The following is a 21,632-nucleotide window of genomic DNA, read 5'->3' as shown; positions in this document are numbered from 1 at the left end:
TCACAACACAGACTACACGGAATTCCCTGTTGTCAAGAATAACTCCTGAGCCGCACTAAAATAAAGTTACATAAATACTTAATATCCCGCTCTTGCTGTATTTTAGGTTGAATATCACAGTAGAGGACAGCATGGCTGCAAAGTCACTGTGTGTGAGTGAATGCAGGAGCACTGAGTAGCATGACCAAGCAAAAACCAGGAGCACTGAGTAGCATGTCCAAGCAAAAACCAGGAGCACTGAGTAGCATGACCAAGCAAAAACCAGGAGCACTGAGTAGCATGACCAAGCAAAAACCAGGAGCACTGAGTAGCATGACCAAGCAAAAACCAGATTGCCTTTTTAAGCTGCTTCCATTTCTTGTTTCATCTCCCAGTGGGGAAACACTCCTAGAAGCTAAACGACGTCCAGGGCCTTTTACCTTATCACACAGCAGGGAAGATGAGAGGGAATACTTGCTGTGTAGTCAGTCACTGACAATGTGTCAGAGAGAAGCTGGGCACTGTTGTGATCATCAGAGCTGCTGGAAAGCCTTTGAATAGAAGTGTTTCAGGTGTACTGGGGATACAATCAAAGGGACAGCCAGGCACTATGGCATCACTGAGATTGCACAGACAAGAGGGAGAAAGTTCTAGAAAGAAAATGGTGGTGCACCTTCGGAAACTCTACAGTAGCCCTACCGTACTACTGTCTACTGAGCTAGTAGCCTCACCACCACAGAGCAGCTGACAAAGACTTGCTTTGGGGGTCTGCAAGCAAGAACATTGTAAATGCTTCATGTTTTTCTTCCAGAGGACTTCCACTGGAACTGTAGGGGGGAAAATGAAATGCCATAAAATGAGGGAAAGATGTGGTCATACAACAAGACTACAGTGTCCAAACCTGCTGCACTGTGCTGATGCACTGTCCTACTGACATGATGCCAAAAGTTACCTAACACCAATTCACTCTTAAAGAGTCTCCAGAGAATCAAACTGGGCACTGAGAATGCAGCCCGATGCCACACTTGTACAGGAAGCCCAGCATGCGTCTGTGTGATGCTTAACAGAGTACAGCTCCTTAGTCCCTCTGAACTGGCTCCTACTGAGAGGGAGAGAAGGAGAGAGGGAGGTGACGGCCCATGCCAGACTTAGTCAACCCTGGCATTGCTCAGAGGGTGAATGGGCAAGACAAAATATTTAAGTGCCTTTGAACGGGGTACGGTAGGTGCCAGATACACACAGACCTTCCATCCCCTGGTTAATGGCTGTCTGGGGAGCTGGAGAGGCTTCTGCTTGCAGCCTGAAATGCCACATATGTAGGTTGCAGATACAAATGGGACTGTTACAGTAACTGGCCAACAGCCAGCCAGCTCTCCTGCCTGGCACGGTGTAAACACGACACTCAGACACACAGAACGAGAACGAGAGAAAGAGAACGAGAGAGAGAACGAGAGAGAACGAGAGAGAGAGAGAGACAGAGACAGCCTGCATCCCAAATGGCACCCCCTATTAGTCAGTGGTTGACTACCTAGGCCCATGGAGCAGGTTTTATGCTGCCTGCTTGCTGGTGTCACATGTCAGAGAGCAGCCAGAGGACTGTGGGAAGACAGGACAGGCAGGCCAGCTGGGCCCCAGAGTTGGAGACCACACCACAGAACAATTCCTGTCTGCTGTGCTGTCATCTCATTCAATAGGTAGGAAACAAGCTGCACGTTGTTGAGTGAGTGCACTTCATCACTGCCTTCCATGCCTTGGCTGTCATCGGTTTGTTATTTTTCAGCCTGTCAGCAGTAGAGGAATGGCTCATGGCTGTCTACTCTGTGGCATTACTTCAGCCAGAACTACAGGGGTGGGAGGGGAATGAGCTCATGGATCAATATACCATTACTCATTGCACCACAAACACACCATAAACTCCCTCCCTTCTACAGTTCCACTGGGTTTTACAGAGGAAGCGAGAGAGTGTGGAACATTGAGTGGTTAGAACATAATAGGATTGTTGGATTGGAGTTTACATAGAACCATGGGATTGATAGACAGGGCTCAGATCAAAGACCTGAGGAGGAGTGCTGAACGTGAGCTTCCTCTCTCAGGCAAAATAATCCTACAAGTTATCTTTCCCACAACACAGGCTGCAGTACTAGGCTAGCACAAACTGCTATCCTGTTTTTTCTATTCCTGACACTGCTGGTCATCCGGTGTCAGCAAGCACAGTCAAATGAACACAGTTGGCTATTTATTAGCAAAGACATGAATCAGGAAACTAACAGCGTGTCTTGAAGATCTACAGAGTAGCCTAGATAATCAGTAACATCACTACTACCTTAGGCTAAGCATTAGAAAAAGCTCTAACGCTTCCTCAAAACATGTTTTCCCAACCTATACCATAACACTAAAACAGACCAGCTCTAACCTGCAGACGTTAGCTCCATCCAAAATGACACCCTATTCCCTACATCAGGGGTATTCAACTCTGACCCTACGAGGTCTGGAGCCTGCAGTTTTCTGTTCAACCTGATAAATAATTACACCCACCTGGTGTCCCAGGTTTTCGTTCCTTATTAAACAGGTCAGGGCAACTGGGCTGGTTATACACTATACAGTACCAGTCAAACGTTTGGACACACCTACTCTTTCAAGGGTTTTTCTTTATTATTACTATTTTCTACATTGTAGAATAATAGTGAAGACATCAACACTATGAAATAACACATAACAACATCATATGGAATCATGTAGTAAGCAAGAAAAGTGTTAAACAAATCAAAATATATTTTAGATGAGATTCTTCAAAGTAGCCACCCTTTTCATTGATGACAGCTTTGCACACTCTTGGCATTCTCTCAACCAGTTTCACCTGGAATGCTTTTCCAACAGTCTCGAGGGAGTTCCCACGTATGCTGAGCACTTGTTGGCTGCTTTTCCTTCACTCTGCGGTCCAACTCATCCTAAACCATCTCAATTGGGTTGAGGTCGAGTGACTGTGGAGACCAGGTCAACTCCATCACTCTCCTTATTGGTCAAATAGCCCTTACACAGCCTGGAGGTGTGTTGGGCCATTGTCCTGTTGAAAAACAAATGATAGTGGGACTAAGCGCAAACAAGATGGGATGGCGTATCTCTGTAGAATGCTGTGGCAGCCACACTGGTTAAGTGTGCCTTGAATTCTAAATAAATCCCAGACAGTGTCAGCAGCAAAGCACCCCCACACCATAACACCACCTCCTCCATGCTTCACGGTGGGAACCACACATGCAGAGATCATCCATTCCACCAGTCTAATGTCCATTGCTCATGTTTCTTGGCCTAAGTAAGTCTCTTCTTCTTATAGGTGTCCTTTAGTAGTGGTTTCATTGCAGCAATTCGACCATGAAGGCCTGATTCATGCAGTCTCCTCTGAACAGTTGATGTTGAGATGTGTGTTACTTTATCTCTGGGAAGCATTCATTTGGGCTGCAATCTGAGGCTGGTAATGAACTCTAATGAACTTTTCCTCTGCAGCAGAGGTAACTCTGGGTCTTCCTTTTCTGTGGCGGTCCTTATGAGAGCCAGTTTCATCATAGCGCTTGATGGTTTTTGCGACTGCACTTGAAGAAATTTTCTGGATTGACAGACCTTCATGTCTTAAAGTAATGATGGACTGTTGTTTCTCTTTTCTTATTCGAGCGGTACTTGACCTACTATGGACTTGGTCTTTTACCAAATAGGGCTATGTTCTGTATACCACCCCCTACCTGTATACCACCCCCCTACCTTGTCACAAAACAACTTTTCTTTCTCAAGAAGGAAAGAAATTCCACAAATTAACTTTCAACAAGGCACGCCTGTTAATTGAAATGCATTCCAGGTGACTACCTCATGAAGCTGGTTGAGAGAATACCAAGAGTGTGCAAAGCTGTCATCACGGCAAAGGATGGCTACTTTGAAGAATCTCAAATCTAAAATATATTTTGATTTGTTTCACACTTTTCTGGTCACTACATCATTCCATATGATGTTGTTATGTGTTATTTCATAGTTTTGATGTCTTCACTATTATTCTACAGTGTTATTCTACAATGTAGAAAAAAGTAAAAATAAAGAAAAACCCTGGAATGAGAAGGCATGTCCAAACTTTTGACTGGTACTGTATACACAAAAGTATGTGGTCACCCCTTCAAATTAGTGGATTTGTCTATTTCAGCCACACCCTTTGCTGAGAGGTGTATAAAATCGAGCACACTGCCAAGCAATCTCCATAGACAAACATTGGCAGTAGACTGGCCTTAGTGAAGCGCTCAGGGACTTTAAATGTGGCACCTTCATGGGATGCCACCTTTCCAACAAGTCAGTCTGTCAAATTTCTGCACTGCTAGGGCTGCTCATACAACTGTAAGTGCTGTTATTGTGAAGGGGAAACATACAGGAGCAACAACGGCTCAGCTGCGTAGTGGTAGGCCATACAAGCTCACAGAACGGGTCCGCTGAGTGCTAAACTACGTAGCGCGTTAAAGTCATCTGTCCTCGGTTGCAACACTCACTACCGAGTTCCAAACTGCCTCTGGAAGCCACCTCGGCACAAGAACTGTTCGTCGGGAGTTTCATGAGATTGGTTTCCGTGGCTGGGCAGCTGCTCACAAGCCTAAGATCATCATGCGCAATGCCAAGCGTCGGCTGGAGTGATAAATCACGCAAAACCATCTGGCAGTCCGACGGACGAGTCTGGGTTTGGCTGATGCCAGGACAACGCTACCTGCCTGATTGCATAGTGCCAACTGTAAAGTTAGGTGGAGGAGGAATAATGGTTGGGGCTAGGCCCCTTAGTTCCAGTGAAGGGAAATCTTAACGCTACCGCATACAATGACATTGTGCTTCCAACTATGTGGCAACAGTTTGGGGAAGACACTTTCTTTCCTGTTTCAGCATGACAATGCCGCCGTGCACAAAGTGAGGTCCATACAGAAATGGTTTGTTGAGATCGGTGACGAAGAACTTGACTAGTCTGGATAGTGCCCTGACCTCAATGCCATCAAACACTGTTAGGATGAATTGGAACGCCGACTGTGAGCCAGGCCTGATCACCCAACATCAGTGCCCGACCTCACTAATGCTCGTGGCTGAATGGAAGCAAGTCCCCGCAGCAATGTTCCAACATGTAGTGGAAAGCCTTCCCAGAAGAGTGGAGGCCCATGGTTTTAGAATGAGATGTTTGACGATCAGTCCACATACTTTTGGTCATGAAGTGTATTTTAACAGATAAGAGAGGCTGGAGAGGAGATGGGGCTTCAACCGTTCAGCAGAATTTACATGGAAAATATTATGCAAACTTCAGCCAACCAAAGAATTGCTGCTGAATGGTAACCACTAGTTAGAATCACAATGCTAACACTGTCATGCAGTTATAAACATACTATAGAAAGCTTATATACTTCAAAACAATAAAAACATTGATGTTCAACATGGCAGCACGCACCTGATCTCAAGCAAATATTCTGATTTCAGAGCAATTATAAATCCAATATTTACTGATCAGACAGGATCAGTCATAGACTGAGGAGGGGGGGTGGACTAGTGAAAACAACAGCCTCCCTACCTAGACTAACCTATGGCTAAATTCATGGCCGAGTATATGCAGTAGCGGAGGGGGAAGACCAGTTAAAAGAAGAGCCTATACCTATGGCTAATTCATGACAGGCTGAGTAATAGTGTTACCACACAGTAAAAGGCAATCCTCATCAGCCACCCATCAGCCATCTGGTGGGTTCGTTCAGCAAACTGACAGGTGGTCAAGCCTCTGAAATGAAATGACAAAGCCTTACAGGGTCTGTAGTGTCTGCAGGGAGGGTATATCAATTTCCTTCCGACCCCAGAGAGAAGACAGAGAGACCACCCTCCGATCTGCCAGTCCACTCCACTTCAAAGAACCTACCCCGCTTGCCTCCTCTCTCCCTCCACCTATCCATGCTGATCCTGCCTTATTTCTTGTCCTCCGTTCATGCTGAGACAGACTGGACGACCTCATCATTAATCTGCCATGCTGCAAGTCTCCTGTCCCGGTACGGTCAGGGTAGCTGGCTAACAACAACGGGAGCAAAACTAGGGGTTCTCTGTCCTTAAAGATGGGTAATAAAGAGCTTGTATCATTTCCACCAGTAGTTTGGAAAGCAGCGCTCACGAGCCAAAACGGGTCCTCGGACATTGTGTATGACGTCATCCATTTCAAATGATATGTTACGTCCTGCAAAAAATAAATCACTGCACAATTCATATGACAGGATTCATATGACAGGGAACAAATGTGTAAATGCTTAAGATCCTGTTCAATCTCTTTAAATCTACTGTGGAACAATGCAACCCTGATGAAGGCAGCATATTGTAGCTGTACCAACGTTGGTACCTATAAAACGTATTGAATCCGAGCCATGAGAGCACAATGAGAGAGACTACATAAGAGACAGATACAGTCGTCTACTGTAGATTTACAAAGTGCTAAAGAATAGATATTTACTGCCTCAGGATTGAGACTATTCTCTGTAGTCAGTGTTTTCTTTGTAGCCGTTTGTCTTTTCAGTCCATCCAGCGCCTCTGGTCTTACCGCATCCTTTGAGAATACAGTTACAGATGCTGTTGTGGGACCCTCCAGCAAAGAGCTGCAATGCAGCACAGAGGCAGAGTACACTCCTCTACCTCTGAGCAGGGCTATCTAACAGCTAGGGGCTACAAGAGGACTATTCCCTCCCCCACGCACCTTTTTCCTAACCCTCGCTCCCTCTTCACACATACACACCCACAGTTAATACGGACTCAGTTTGCTGCAGTGCGGTCAGGACAAGTCGAGGGTGCCTGTCTGACACACAACTAGTCACGCATGTTAGACTCCTCCAACAGCCAGCAGGACGTTTAATGCTCACAGAGGACATTGATTCCACATCACTAGAGATGCCGCTGTCTCAGACAACCCAGACATTAATTCATCCAAAACCCATACAGTCCTACCCTGTTCAATAATCTCACATATTATTCTAGGTTGCACTGTATATATACACACACTATAGAACCATGGATATTGACCTATACAGTCAATGTGCTGCATTCAGGTTCTGCCATAAATGCACTAACAAAAGGTAGGCAAAGGTGAAATTTAAAAGGGGCAATCAAAAGTTGCTACATCCATTTTTGGACTTATATATGAATTATATGTACCCATTGATTTTTGAAGAATATAACCTATGAGCTTAGTTCAACGGTTGTACCCCATCAGAACCAGTAATAACCTTGTTTTATTCCAATGTTTGTATACAAAGTAAATGTAAACAAACAATACAAAGCCTGAAAACATGTTTAAGACTATCATTTTGATATCATGGAAGGTCAGCCCATTCATGCATAGCTCGGTTTATGAATCTGAGAGTGGTTCCATTTCTCTAGCCCCATCCCTCAGTTTTAATCGAACAGGGGCAGGGAGAAATGTTTTATCGTTTCTACTGCTGATTGCCACTTTAAGACGTTTGCAGCAAATGCTGATATCCTTCAGTCATCAAACAACAAAGCTATGGTAAATCAAAAAATATACAATCCCTTGTCACTGACCTAGCATTCAACAACTTATCTTTGGGATCCTGATATTCCCATTCCCCGATAATAATCATAACAACCACCAACATTTTTTTGTTTTTACTGAGTTACAGTTCATATAAGGAAATCAGTCAATTGAAATAAATTCATTAGGCCCTAATCTATGGATTTTACAGGACTGGGCAGAGGCGCAGCCCACCCACTTGGCAGCCAGGCCCACCCACTTGGCAGCCAGGCCCACCCACTTGGCAGCCAGGCCCACCCACTTGGCAGCCAGGCCCACCCACTTGGCAGCCAGGCCCACCCACTTGGCAGCCAGGCCCACCCACTTGGCAGCCAGGCCCACCCACTTGGATTCAGAATGAGTTTTTCCCCACAAAAGGACTTTATTACAGACAAACACTCAGTTTCATCTGCTGTCCGGGTGGCTGGTCGCAGATGATTCCGCAGTTGAAGAAGCTGGATGTGGAGGTGGTTACATGTGGTCTGCGGTTGTGAGGCCGGTTGGATGTTCTGCCAAATTCTCTAAAACAATGTTGGAGGCGGTTTATGGTAGAGCAGTTAACATTCAATTTTCTGCCAACAGCTCTGGTGAACATCCCTGCAGTCAGCATCCCAATCGCACGCTCCCTCAGAACTTGAGACACCTGTAGCATTGTGTTGTGTGACAAAATTGCACATTTTCGAGTGGACTTTTATTGTCCCCAATCCGAGGGACACCTGTGTAATGATCATGCTGTTTAATCAGCTTCTTGATATACCACACCTGTCAGGTGGATAGATTATCTTGGCAGTGGAGAAATGCTCACTAACAGGGATGTAAGAAAATTTGTGAGAAATATGCTTTTGTGCATATGGATTATCTCTTATTTCAGCTCATGATACATGGGATAAATGTTTTTTTTTGTGTTCAGTATACATTTAAGAGAAGTAGGCTAAATGGAACCAATTCACCTTTCCATGAAGGATCTGGGCCATTGTGGGGTGTGGTCTGGTCAAAAAGTAGTGCACTACCCTATATTAAAAGAGAATAGGGTGCAATTTCAGACGTACCCATAGCTAGACCTCATCAGGTACAGGACTCAGCCCATGGTCGTATTCAGCACCCATAGCTAGACCTCATCAGGTACAGGACTCAGCCCATGGTCGTATTCAGCACCCATAGCTAGACCTCATCAGGTGCAGGACTCAGCCCATGGTCGTATTCAGCACCCATAGCTAGACCTCATCAGGTGCCCAGGACTCAGCCCATGGGTGCGGACTATTCAGCACCCATAGCTAGACCTCATCAGGTGCAGGACTCAGCCCATGGTCGTATTTAGTAGTGCACGCCATAGAAAAGCATAGCAAAACATTTTGAAATGAGAATGAGTGTTTCTTAAGTTCAGGTTAGTAGTCCCACCCAGTTTCAGTCCATTTGGTTCTTAATGAATACGACCCGGGCCATGTGTGACAGCTTTGTGTAAGGGCTTGGACTGACCCTAAACCCTCCACAGACAGACACTCTCTGGTGTGAAGATGCTTCCTCTCCCACAAAAACATCTGCAGTGTCTTCCAAATGAAACTCTATATAGTACAACAGTACTTTTTACCAGGGCTCATAGGGTTCTGGTGAAAAGTAGTGCACTTTATAGGGAATAGGGTGCCAATTGGGAAGCAGCCTAAGACATCTGCCGGGTCTCATTGGATCTGGAGCTCAGCCTAACATGCACATTAACACAAGCAGCTGAGTAAGCAGAGAATGTATCTTTCTGATTCCTGTAATTCCTTGTTGGGATGCCTGTGACCACCTCCCCTCCCAATCCAAGGAATCTATATCAGGCTTACTCCTGCACTTTACACTTCCAGGAAGTAGGCTATGGCTACTGTATTTATTTAGAATCAATGATCTGTACTGACGGAACTGTATGCCACTGTGTAACCTAGTGTATATATATATATATATATATATATCATGTGATTCCCTTCATTGTTTTCATAGCTGCGCACACACAGCTGTAAAGCCTAACACCTTAATGAGATGATGAAGCATGTGATAGAGGTCAGAGACTCTCCCTCACATTCTAGCCCACGTTGTCCACAGTCCACCTTATGAGCAGACCCCTTGGAGAGATTGAAACCAATAGCCTGGTTCCTATGTGAATGTCGGAGGCCCTTACTGCATACAGCAAACAAATTAAGTTCCCCCAGGAAAAAAAATAGTTATTTTACTTAACTTTTAAGGCTTAAGGCACTATTAGGATTGTTGATGGTTGACTGAGCATAGGCCTACTCAGCAATTTAGTTGCCAATTACTAGATGTGTAGTATTGCAGAGACACCTCATGTGGAGACACTGAAAACTGACTTAAAGGTCTAGCTAATGCATCTTATGCTCTATCATCTCTAAAGACAGACATGCCGTGTTATTGAAGTGATACAACGGTATGACTGTCGTAGCACAAGGAAAGCGTCAAGCTGTCGACCTAAAACGTCAACCACGGCTAAAATCATAGTTAAAGCAGTGCTTTGTACAGCATACTGCCTCTCAAACCTTGTAGCAAGGGCTACTTCTGAAAGTGTCGACCTAGCGAGCTACATGACTAAAACGGCTCCTCATGACACAGCTCTTCTGTGTTCATAAACCACAAGATATCTTTCCCCTGATGAATACAATACACACACGTCCTGATCATTGCTGAGAAATGACTTTCCTACTCTCCCTCCAGCTTTCACGCTCCACTCATTCTCTGAAAAATCTTACCGTCCAGGGACTTCTGAAGTGTATTAAATTCAAAACCTAATGGTGCTCTGCCTCTGCCTACCTAGTCAGTTCTGTAAAGATAAATCACACATGGCCTCCACGCATAACATTTTCCAAAAATGAGTTAAAAAAAAAAAAGTTTTTATTTAACAAGGCAAGTCAGTTAACAAAAAATTCTTATTTACAATGACGGCCTACATCGGCCAAACCTGGACGACGCTGGGCCAATTCTGGCGGGGGCAGCAGGACGCCTAGTGGTTAGAGTGTTAGGCCAGTAACCGTAAGGTTGCTCGATCGAATCCCGAGCTGACAAGGTAAAAATCTGTCGCTCTGCCCCTGAACAAGGCAGTTAACCCACTGTTCCTAGGCCGTCACTGTAAATAAGAATTTGTTCTTAACTGACTTGCCTAGTTAAATAAATGTATATTTACACACATACAGTGGGGCAAAAAAGTATTGTCAGCCACCAATTGTGCAAGTTCTCCAACTTAAAAAGATGAGAGAGGCCTGTAATTTTCATCATAGGTACACTTCAACTATGACAGACAAAATAAGAAAAAAAATCCAGAAAATCACATTGTAGGATTTTTAATGAATTCATTTGCAAATTATGGTGGAAAATAAGTATTTGGTCACCTACAAACAAGTTTTGTAGGTGAAGATTTCTGGCTCTCACAGACCAGTAACTCCTTTAATAGGCTCCTCTGTCCTCCACTCGTTACCTGTATTAATGGCACCTGTTTGAACTTGTTATCAGTATAAAAGACACCTGTCCACAACCTCAAACAGTCACACTCCAAACTCCACTATGGCCAAGACCAGACCTGTCAAAGGACACCAGGCTGGGAAGACTGAATCTGCAATAGGTAAGCAGCTTGGTTTGAAGAAATCAACTGTGGGAGCACTTATTAGGAAATGGAAGACATACAAGACCTCTGATAATCTCCCTCGATCTGGGGCTCCACGCAAGATCTCACCCCGTGGGGTCAAAATGATCACAAGAACGGTGAGCAAAAATCCCAGAACCACACGGGGGGACCTAGTGAATGACCTGCAGAGAGCTGGGACCAAAGTAACAAAGCCTACCATCAGTAACACACTACGCCGCCAGGGACTCAAATCCTGTAGTGCCAGACGTGTCCCCCTGCTTAAGCCAGTACATGTCCAGGCCCGTCTGAAGTTTGCTAGAGAGCATTTGGATGATTCAGAAGAAGATTGCGAGAATGTCATATGGTCAGATGAAACCAAAACTCAACTCGTGTTTGGAGGACAAAGAATGCTGAGTTGCATCCAAAGAACACCATACCTACTGTGAAGCATAGGGGTGGAAACATCATGCTTTGGGGCTGTTTTTCTGCAAAGGGAACAGGACGACTGATCTGTGTAAAGGAAAGAATGAATGTGGCCATGTATCGTGAGATTTTGAGTGAAAACCTCCTTCCATCAGCAAGGGCATTGAAGATGAAACGTGGCTTGGTCTTTCAGCATGACAATGATCCCAAACACACCGCCCGGGCAACGAAGGAGTGGCTTCGTAAGAAGCATTTCAAGGTCCTGGAGTGGCCTAGCCAGTCTCCAGATCTCAACCCCATAGAAAATCTTTGGAGGGAGTTGAAAGTCCGTGTTGCCCAGCAACAGCCCCAAAGCATCACTGCTCTAGAGGAGATCTGCATGGAGGAATGGGCAAAAATACCAGCAACAGTGTGTGAAAATCTTTTGAAGACTTACGGAAAACATTTGACCTGTCATTGCCAACAAAGGGTATATAACAAAGTATTGAGATAAACTTTTGTTATTGACCAAATACTTGTTTTCCACCATAATTTTTCAAATAAATTCATTAAATCCTACAATGTGGTTTTCTGGATTTTTTTTCTCTAATTTTGTCTGTCATAGTTGAAGTGTACCTATGATGAAAATTACAGGCCTCTCATCTTTTTAAGTGGGATAACTTGCACAATTGGTGGCTGACTAAATACTTTTTTGCCCCACTGTGTGTGCATACATACATATAAATAAAAATAATAATGCGCTGCCCTATGGGACTCCAAATCACAGCCGGTTGTGATACAGCCTGGACACGAACCAGGATGTCTGTAGTGATGCCTCTAGCACTGAGATGCAGTGCCTTAGACTGCCGCGCCACTAAGGAGCCCAGTGGAGCAAAAGAGAAACCAACAAACATTGCATTGAAGTTGAATGAACAAGTATCAAAATGACAAGATGTGGGAAGGTGAACGAGGTGAAGTATTAGGCCTGGACATTAAAACCATTTACTGAACTACTGCTCTTCAATAACACACATTTCTGTGGATTTCCCCATATTTTAGGTTTAGTTGTTGGATGTGTAACAGGTGTTCTCTGGGTCACTCACCCAGCTGGGTAGGCCACGAGTCCAGAGCAAGGGTCACAAGCCAAAGCGCGGTTCCCAAATGCTGTGATCCCTAGCACCTTCTCCAGTGTCACCTGCAAAATAAACATCACTTCAACAATACAATAAATGGTCAACACATGACATTACTCACAAATAAACACCACCATAGAAGACGTTCCATAGCATATGTTAAATCAGGAATACACACAAGCTACAGGCCAAGGGTTTGTGTCAGTGTGTGTGTGCATGCGTGTGTGTGTGTATATAGTTTATACCCTTAATACAAAGGAGGAGGATCATGAATGGTATTCCACTGTATCTTCCCAGATGAGAAGTGACATACCAGACTCACGAGTTTCGTTATTCTTAATTGAAGGGACTACGAAGAAACTCTTACAAATATAGAAACAAGACAGACCAGTATCTGCTGTGTAGGCCAATGCATTGCACAAATACCTTTTCACAGAGTAAACGAATATGCATTGGTCAACAACTTGGGTTATAACGTCCCTATAAGCATAGTTGAAGAGAAAAGCAGCATGTCAGCAGCCCAACTTATGAGCTAATAACATTTGAAATGTTTTGCAAAAACGAAGCCATCACACTGCACTGACATGTTCTCTGGGTTTCAGCAGTTTGTTAACCAGCAACGACATTTCACAGCAGGAATCAGCCAGTCAGATAAGATTTAAGTCAAGTTCAAGCTCATTGATATTCCTCTCTCTTTCTACTTACCATCTTCACAGCCTCTCAGAGATAGCATATACGTCCCTTGTGATTGGATCCCTCCAGGCCTGCTCTTCCTCATCACCCCACAACAAGCCAGAACAGCCAAGGGCACTGATCACAACCCCCCCAGGAACACTGACTGAATAATAAAACACCTGGATACAAGCTAGAATATGCTAGCTACTTGAATCCCAACTGTAGTGTGGTAGATCCCCTCTCCTGGACTTCAACTGTAGTGTGGTAGATCACCCCCCCAGTAATCACATGACTGTATTCAGTTACTGTGCCTCCCAGTGTGTGTGTGGGGCACTTTCCACCTCCTGTACAGCTGCCTGTTTGTGCTTTCGTCGCAAACCGTTGATTCTCTACGCCTCGCTCTCTTTCTCTACGCCTACCTTGCCGGGTTGTTGGGTTCAAGTTGAAATGTGGCCATGGCAGCAAATCAACAGCAGCCAGCAGTGTTGCCAGCAAGGTGACAAATAGCTTGACTATAGGCTAATTCAGTTGATGTGATGAATTTATAAATGTATATAATAAAATGAATGACCACTAGCCTATAGCTCATAAGACATCGGCTAGATCTTTGGGACGTTGCATAAAAACAGAGGTTGAAGCTTCCAGACAGGAAAAGGAAAATAAGTGGAAGTTGGGCTATTGCTCCATAAATAGAGTTTAGAACAATGTGCTTTCTGTTGTTTGTTACCAGAGTTCCACGTCAAAGGAATAATTGACTACGTCAACATTTTTAAAAAGGGACTTTAATGAGCCCAGTATACCTCCTCCTTGTAAACAAAGCATAGGAGGAAGTTTTCAGCAGAAAGTTGAAAAAGAGCATTGAGTACTGAGTCCACTGCAGTGTACTTCTTTGCGATAAAGTGCAGTTGCATCCATGTTCCCAATAGGCTTCCTGATAATACATAGCCTAATCTTATGGGCTCTGGTCAAAAGAAGTGCACTATAAAATGTGTCATTTGGGACCCATCCACTAACGTTACTATAGGCTACGATCCATGAGGTCGACGGGCTCAAGGCAGCAGGTAGGAGTCCCGTACAGTAATATTCTAGAACGGTACTCACAGCCTAATACAACGTTAGAACCAGGATAATAAGAAAAAAAATTCTCAGCTTTCTCCCTGCTGTGTTACATAATGTCAGGCTAGTAGAGTAGTGGTAGGTTAGAATTTACATCTGGTTTGTCTCTGATGTAAGTGTGCCACGGACCGCTCCTACAAACACCTCCTAAAACCCACGAGGAGAAACAGCCGTGGACACTTAATAAAACAATGGGACTAACAGAATGTGGACCTTTTAAAATAGGACACTCATCTTGCCTGAGTAACCTTTCAATGTTTAAAGAAATATCTATATTTATCTGTAAATAATAGGTCACAAATCCTAACACGTCACTACTGTACTAAAAGAGAGAAGGGAGGGAATTGGAGAGGCGATGTTAGAAAGTGGGCCTATACTCTGCATGCACACACGAAGACATGGAGCCTATAATGACAGTCCAGCATGGCTCGGGGCCTGTTACAGCTTTATAGCCTACGCTTCACAGGGAGCAAGGAGGACTATTAAGTAGCCTAAGTATGACTGTTCTAGTCACTGCCATGTCTCTTGAGACTTTGTAGTACACGAACTACAGCCACTGACACTCCTGGGTGGAACAGGAAGGTAGTGTACTGTCGGTGTCCTGCTACAGCCGTAAACAGACAGACTGGAATGCACCAGCAGTGAACTTCATGGAAGAGGGGGGGAATTACTACACATGAAAGCTTGTCATATTGACAACATTCTTGGACATATCGTCATCAACGTACAGAATTATTGTCAACTGTAAGAACCAATGTTATTGTTATCCGAATTGATTGTACTGCAGGTTTATTCTTCATAGCTTTTTAGGGGGTTCAGTCAACACACATATGGAGGGGGGGGGGGAAGAGAGAAAATGCAGGTAGCTTGTAGCCTACATGGGAATGGAACGAACCCAGCTGTCTGTCTGTCAGGTCACATGCCACTTTCTCACGTCAACACCGAGGAAGTGAACAGACTTCTTTAAAATCGACTTATAGTAATAAGGTTGTGAATAGCATATAAATCACTGTAAAAAATTAGTACAATAATTGTTTTACTACAAGTATAAGAATTGACTTATACAGTGTGTGAGACATGTCATGAAGATATGGAGTTGACTGCAGGACTAGGCTAGGAGGGACACGTTTATGTAAACTATGATGAGCAACCTCCATGGTGTTGCTGTTGCAAGGGAAAATAAGCCCACATGCAATGTCCAAGAACATGTTTTTGTTTAATGGTCAGTGACACACTTCCCCAAAATGTGATGTACATGGAATCTATATGAGGATCCAGTAAATAAATATGAATGTCCCTCCAATGATTGTGTGCATTGTCAATATTTGACGTATTATTCCAGAACACGGGTGCAGTTGCAACACAATACATCATTCTTCCCATTAGAATGCACTGGACTGTGCATTTAATTTTACTGCTCGATCAATGCTGTTTCAATTATATACAAATTACTGTGATATTGCCTGGTAGGTCGCCCGCAGTGTTTGATAGCAAATCTATAAGATGGTTATAATGGTCTTCTGTCAATGTTCAAAAAATGAAAATGTACAGGGATGAGTGTCCATGCCAGATACATACCTTGTTAGTGAGATTTTCTTTGTTGTTCAGAGCTTTATTCCTTCTCAATTTTATAGATGGCGAGCGAAGCAGATTTTTGATCCGACTCTTTATTGTGGAACCCTCCACCGTCATCTTGAAAAATAAATTCTGACTGATCTCTTTAATTAATCGGTTAATAGAATTAGTACATGCAAATATGGAAACCGGTGGTGAAGTACAGACACAATCATTTCTACTTCACCAAAATAAATAAATAGATCAAATAGACAGGAATATGCTGTCATGCTTCCTACAGGTTCAATGAGCTGGTTCTGTCAGCATGTGTGCAGTTCTCGTTGATTTCATGCCCTGCTCTGCCTAGAAAGCTTTTTCGCATTATCTGTTCTTCTTGGATCGCATTCTGATCCACGGAGAGGGATCTCTCTCTGGATGCATTTGGAAAAACTGTAAACGTTCCCAGATTGTCAACAGGATTAGCTACTTCGATGGTCGGGTCACAGAAGACAGTCTGTCACGTCTCCGCTCCTCTTGTCATTGCCTCCTCCTCAACGAGAACTCACCAATGATTGGCAAACTGGATCTGTGGCACAACACCAGTTGGTTAGCCAGCTAGCCAAGCTTTCAGCCATAGAATTAGGAATTAGAATACGGTTCTCTATGATCCCAGCTGTCTCTTGCGTCCCCATATGGGCAAAAAAGATACTAACGTTTGCTTAAAACACTCAATAAGAATATGCCCAGTGCTATTGCCTACGAGCATGTCATTTGACAATGTTAACTAGCATTGTATCTAACAGTAGTTAGCTAGCTAGATATTTAGCCGTGCCTATAGGGGCTAAGGTTAGCACAGGCGCCTTGGGCACTAGCTACCTTGCCATTGCTATAATGTTTTTCCTGGTTCTGCAATGCATGGTTTAATGATCACACATTGCAACATATCTAGCTTTCTTTTTATATCGTTCCCTTTCGTTTAGACGATTTTCTAAATCACGACTGACAGGGCAGACCTTGTCTCGCTTAGTTGCAAGTATCAACATTTACAGTCGTTTGTTTTGATTACACTGGACAAGCAATCTGACCCAGATCTCACCCTAACTGGTCAAGTCATTGTCGCCATCTAGTGGTGGTTGAAAGCGGCTGGGACATCTCTTTTGGAGCTACCGACTGGGCCTGTCTGCCACTGTCAACTTGTTTTCTGTCTCCTAACTCGAATGCAACATTTGAATGAAAGCAGTCGGACAATGGCGACTTTTAGCTATTGAAAATGCAAACAGCGAATTATAGTTGGCCTGAAAAATATATAATTTTCGAACCTTATATTTTCAAGACTTTAAACCTTTTATTAATAATTTACATGCATTACACGTTAGTCCCAAATTCCTTGTGTGCTGCTTAACAGGGCAGTTGCTCCATATTATAGCTTGCATCATCTTCTTTACCCTATATGACTACAGTAATACGTGTACGGTGGCCAATGAGGTGAACCTTCCAGTGGAGTCCTCCAAGTCACTCTACTGCCATAATGCTATTCTGGATCCCTTTTATTTTATACATCCAAGAGGGGTTTGGGGAGCTGGTCAGTAAAAGCCTTAGATGGTCTGTTGGTTGTAGAGTCTGCTGGTGGCACAAGTATACATCCCCATGGGGGGGGGGGGGATGTAGGCAATTATGCATGTGTCCAACCTGGTCGCAAAACATATTGTATTATGTACAGACAATCCATTAGTATATGTTACGTTTCGTACCGTATGTATTAATTCTTGAATGTCCATCACCCATTTTGTATGATATGATATTCGAATTACAATTCGTACTATAATGTTACGAATTTGCTAAACTTATATATTACGAATTCTAGCTAAGTGGCTAGCTGGCTATTAGGAAGGGATGATGAGGAGCAAGGGAACGGACACCTTCAGAGTAGTAGGATAACAGATTATACAGTAGGTGGCTGCGCTGACCTGAACCACGAGGTTACCACAATTCCACAGTAGCCGATGCCACTCTTCTGCTGCCAGTAGATGTTAGGAAAGCGGAGGTAAATGAGCAGGACGGTAATGGCCCATACGAGCAGGGAGACCAGAGCAGCGTTGTGGGCTCGGACCAACCGAGGCTTGAGTGGGAAGATTATGGACAGGACGCGGTCGGTGATGACTGCACAGATAAACATGGTGCTTGAGGTCAGACCTACAAAGTGGAGTATGTTACTCAGGACGCACGGTTAAAGGCCCATGCTCCAGTCATAGTTCTCACGTACTGCCCAGGGCGATCTGTGTACTGTTTGGAGGCCAGGTAGGCTAGGTCACACAGAGCAAGGTTCAGTACTCCGATGGAGCAGAGAGTCCACTGTAGAGACGATTTGAGGCAGGTTACCAGGCTACAGAGTTTTCCAAAGATACAGAGCAGTAAGAGGCTATGGTAGAATGGGGGGAATGACTGTTGCAGCGCAGTTGCGTGTTGAGCTGCAGTCCTCAAAAGGGGACTAATGGCAGGGAAAGGTCTACGAACCGATGTGCTGTTTCTTTGCAGTCATCAAAAGGGGACTAATGGCAGGGAAAGGTCTACGAACCGATGTGCTGTTCCTTTGCAGTCATCAAAAGGGGACTAATGGCAGGGAAAGGAAAGGTCTTTGCAGTCATCAAAAGGGGACTAATGGCCTACGATGTGCTGTTCCTTTGCAGTCATCAAAAAAAGGGGACTAATGGCAGGGAAAGGTCTACGAACCGATGTGCTGTTTCTTTGCAGTCATCAAACTAATGGGGACTAATGGCAGGGAAATGGCAGGGAAAGGTCTACGAACCGATGTGCTGTTTCTTTGCAGTCATCAAAAGGGGACTAATGGCAGGGAAAGGTCTACGAACCGATGTGCTGTTTCTTTGCAGTCATCAAAAGGGGACTAATGGCAGGGAAAGGTCTTCGATGGCTGATGTGCTGTTCCTTTGCAGTCATCAAAAGGGGACTAATGGCAGGGAAAGGTCTACGAACCGATGTGCTGTTTCTTTGCAGTCATCAAAAGGGGACTAATGGCAGGGAAAGGTCTTCGATGGCTGATGTGCTGTTCCTTTGCCATGACCAGCTGTAGGAGTCTTTTCAGTTACTTAATCAACTGATAAATTGAATCAAATGTGTCAAATCAAACAAATACAAATTCAAGTAATCTGTCAAATCTCTTAGTGCCTTCAGGAAGTATTCAGACCCCTTTACTTTCTTTTTCCACATTGTTACGTTACAACCTTATTCAATCTACACACAATACCCCATAATGACAATGCAAACATAGGCTTTTAGAAATGTTGGCTAATTTATATTTTAAAAAAAATATCACATTTACTTAAGTATTCATACCCTTTACTCAGTACTTTGTTGAAGCACCTTTGGCAGCAATTACAGCAGCGAGTCTTCTTGGGTATGAGGCTGCAAGCTTGGCACACCTGTATTCAGGGAGTTTCTGCATTCTCTCAAGCTCTGTCAGGTTGGATGGGGAGCTTTGTGCACAGCTATTTTCAGGTCTTTCCAGAGATGTTCGATCGGGTTCAAGTCCGGGGTCTGGCTGGGCCACTCAAGGACATTTAGAGACTTGACCCAAAACCACTCCTGCATTGGCTGTGTGCTTAGGGTCCTGAATGCTCTGGAGCAGGTTTTCATCAAGGATCTCTCTGTACTTTGCTTCTGTCCTGTCTTGGAGCTCTACGGACAATTCCTTCGACCTCATGGCTTGGTTTTTGCTCAGACATGCACTGTCAACTGTGGGACCTTTTATAGACAGGTGTGTCTTTCCAAATCATGTCCAATCAATTGAATTTACCACAGGTGGACTCCAATCAAGTTGTAGAAACATAAAGGATGATCAATGTAAACAGGATGCACCCGAGCTCAATTTCAAGTCTCATAGTAAAGGGGCTGAATACTTATGTAAATTAGGTATCAGTTTTTTATTTTCAATAAATTCACAAACATTTCTAAAAACCTGTTTTCGCTTTGTCATTATGGGGAATTGTGTGTAGATTGCTGAGGATTTTATTAACTTAATTCATTTTAGAACAAGGCTGTAACGTAACAAAATGTAGAAAAATTAACGAGGTCTGAATACTTTCAAAAGGCACTGTATGTACAGTGGGGTCTGAAATGATTAGATCTCTTGCTAAAGATGAGCAAAATAATATATTTTATACTAATACAGTTGCTCAGAGAAATAGATTGTTTAAAGTCAAAACATTTTTAAACAAAATCTATTTTGTCTGAACAAATTAGTATAAAATATACATTTTCCTTTTTTGAGCATACAATATATACTGAACAAAAATGAAAGCAACATGCAATGATTTAAAAGATTCTGCTGAGTTACAGCTCATACAAGGAAAAAAGTAAATTCCTAATCTATGGATTTCAAATGACTGAGAATACAGGTATGATTCTGTTGTTCACAGATACACTTTTTAAAAATATATATTTTTTAAGGTATCAGAAAACCGTTCAGTATCTGGTGTGACCACCATTGCCCCTCATGGAGCGTGACACATCTCCTTCACATAGAGTTGATCCGGCTTTTGATTGTGGCCTGTGGAATGTTGTCCCACTCCTCTTCAGTGGCTGTGTGAAGTTGCTGGATATTGGCGGGAACTGGAACACACTGTCGTGCATGTCGATACATAGCATCCCAAACATGCTCAACATGTGACATGTCTGGTGTGTTTGTAGGCAAAGGAAGAAGTGGGACATTTTCAGCTTCCAGGAATTGTGTACAGATCCTTGAGACATGGGGCCGTGCATTATAATGTTGAAAGATGAAGTGACGTTGGAAGATGAATTGCACTAGAATGGGCCTCAGGATCTCGTCACGGTAGCTCTGTGCATTCAAATTGTCATCAATAAAATGTAATTGTGTTCGTTGTCCGTAGCTTATGCCTGACCATACCATAACCCCACCACCACGGGGCACTCTGTTCACAACGTTGACATCAGCAAACTGCTCGCCCACATGACACCATACACATGGTCTTCGGATGTGAGGCTGGTTGGACGTACTGCCAAATTCTCTAAAACAACATTTGAGGCATGAACATTTCATTCTCTGGCAACAGCTCTGGTGTACATTCCCGCAGTCAGTATGCCAAATACACTCTCCCTCAAAACTGCACATTTTAGTGGCCTTTTCCCCCAGCACAAGGTGCACTTGTGTAATGATCATGCTGTTTAATCAGCTTCTTGATATACCACACCTGTCAGGTGGATGGACTATCTTGGCAAAGGAGAAATGCTCACTAACGGGGACGTAAACTAATTTCTGCGGATTTGAGAGAAATACCGTAAGCTTTTTGTGCGTAGGGACATTTCTGGGATATTTTATTTCAGCTCATGAAACACGGGACCAACACTTTCCTTTATCAAGGAATCCAATAATTCCAGACCCAATTGTATAATAAAATGTCAATACACAGGAAAATACACTCCAGTATAGTCTAATATTCTAATTTATGATATGAAATCACATTTCCGATACGAATAAAACATTTTAAAAAATGCTTTTCTGTAACAAGCTAAATATTTTATAAACGACTTTGAGCAAACTTCTAAACAAAAATAGAACTGAAGTGAGGAGGAG

At 43.6% G+C, this 21,632-nt stretch overlaps 1 protein-coding gene across 5 annotated transcripts in view; it reads right to left on the bottom strand.

Moving 5' to 3' along the window:
• The window catches only part of LOC112256864 (mitogen-activated protein kinase-binding protein 1-like), a 57,591-nt gene extending 40,545 nt beyond the window's left edge, over positions 1-17,046 (bottom strand). For 2 of the 5 annotated variants that reach the window (XM_024430413.2, XM_042325294.1), the window contains exons 1-2: positions 16,049-17,046; positions 12,650-12,741 (exon numbers count right to left, since the gene is read on the bottom strand). In XM_024430413.2, the coding sequence (XP_024286181.2) occupies positions 12,650-12,741; positions 16,049-16,162 (206 nt within the window). In that variant the 5' untranslated portion in view covers positions 16,163-17,046. Of the gene's footprint in view, positions 1-12,649; positions 12,742-13,384; positions 13,742-16,048 lie in introns of those variants that run through there. The other 3 variants (XM_042325293.1, XM_042325295.1, XM_042325296.1) reach the window with 2 other exon arrangements.
• Positions 17,047-21,632: the final 4,586 nt, after the last annotated feature.

Source organism: Oncorhynchus tshawytscha, linkage group LG08 (genome assembly GCF_018296145.1).
Source record: "Oncorhynchus tshawytscha isolate Ot180627B linkage group LG08, Otsh_v2.0, whole genome shotgun sequence".
Taxonomy (NCBI): Eukaryota; Metazoa; Chordata; class Actinopteri; order Salmoniformes; family Salmonidae; genus Oncorhynchus; species Oncorhynchus tshawytscha.
Note: the sequence above shows the minus strand (reverse complement) of the source record. Positions and strands in the feature narration are given on the sequence as shown.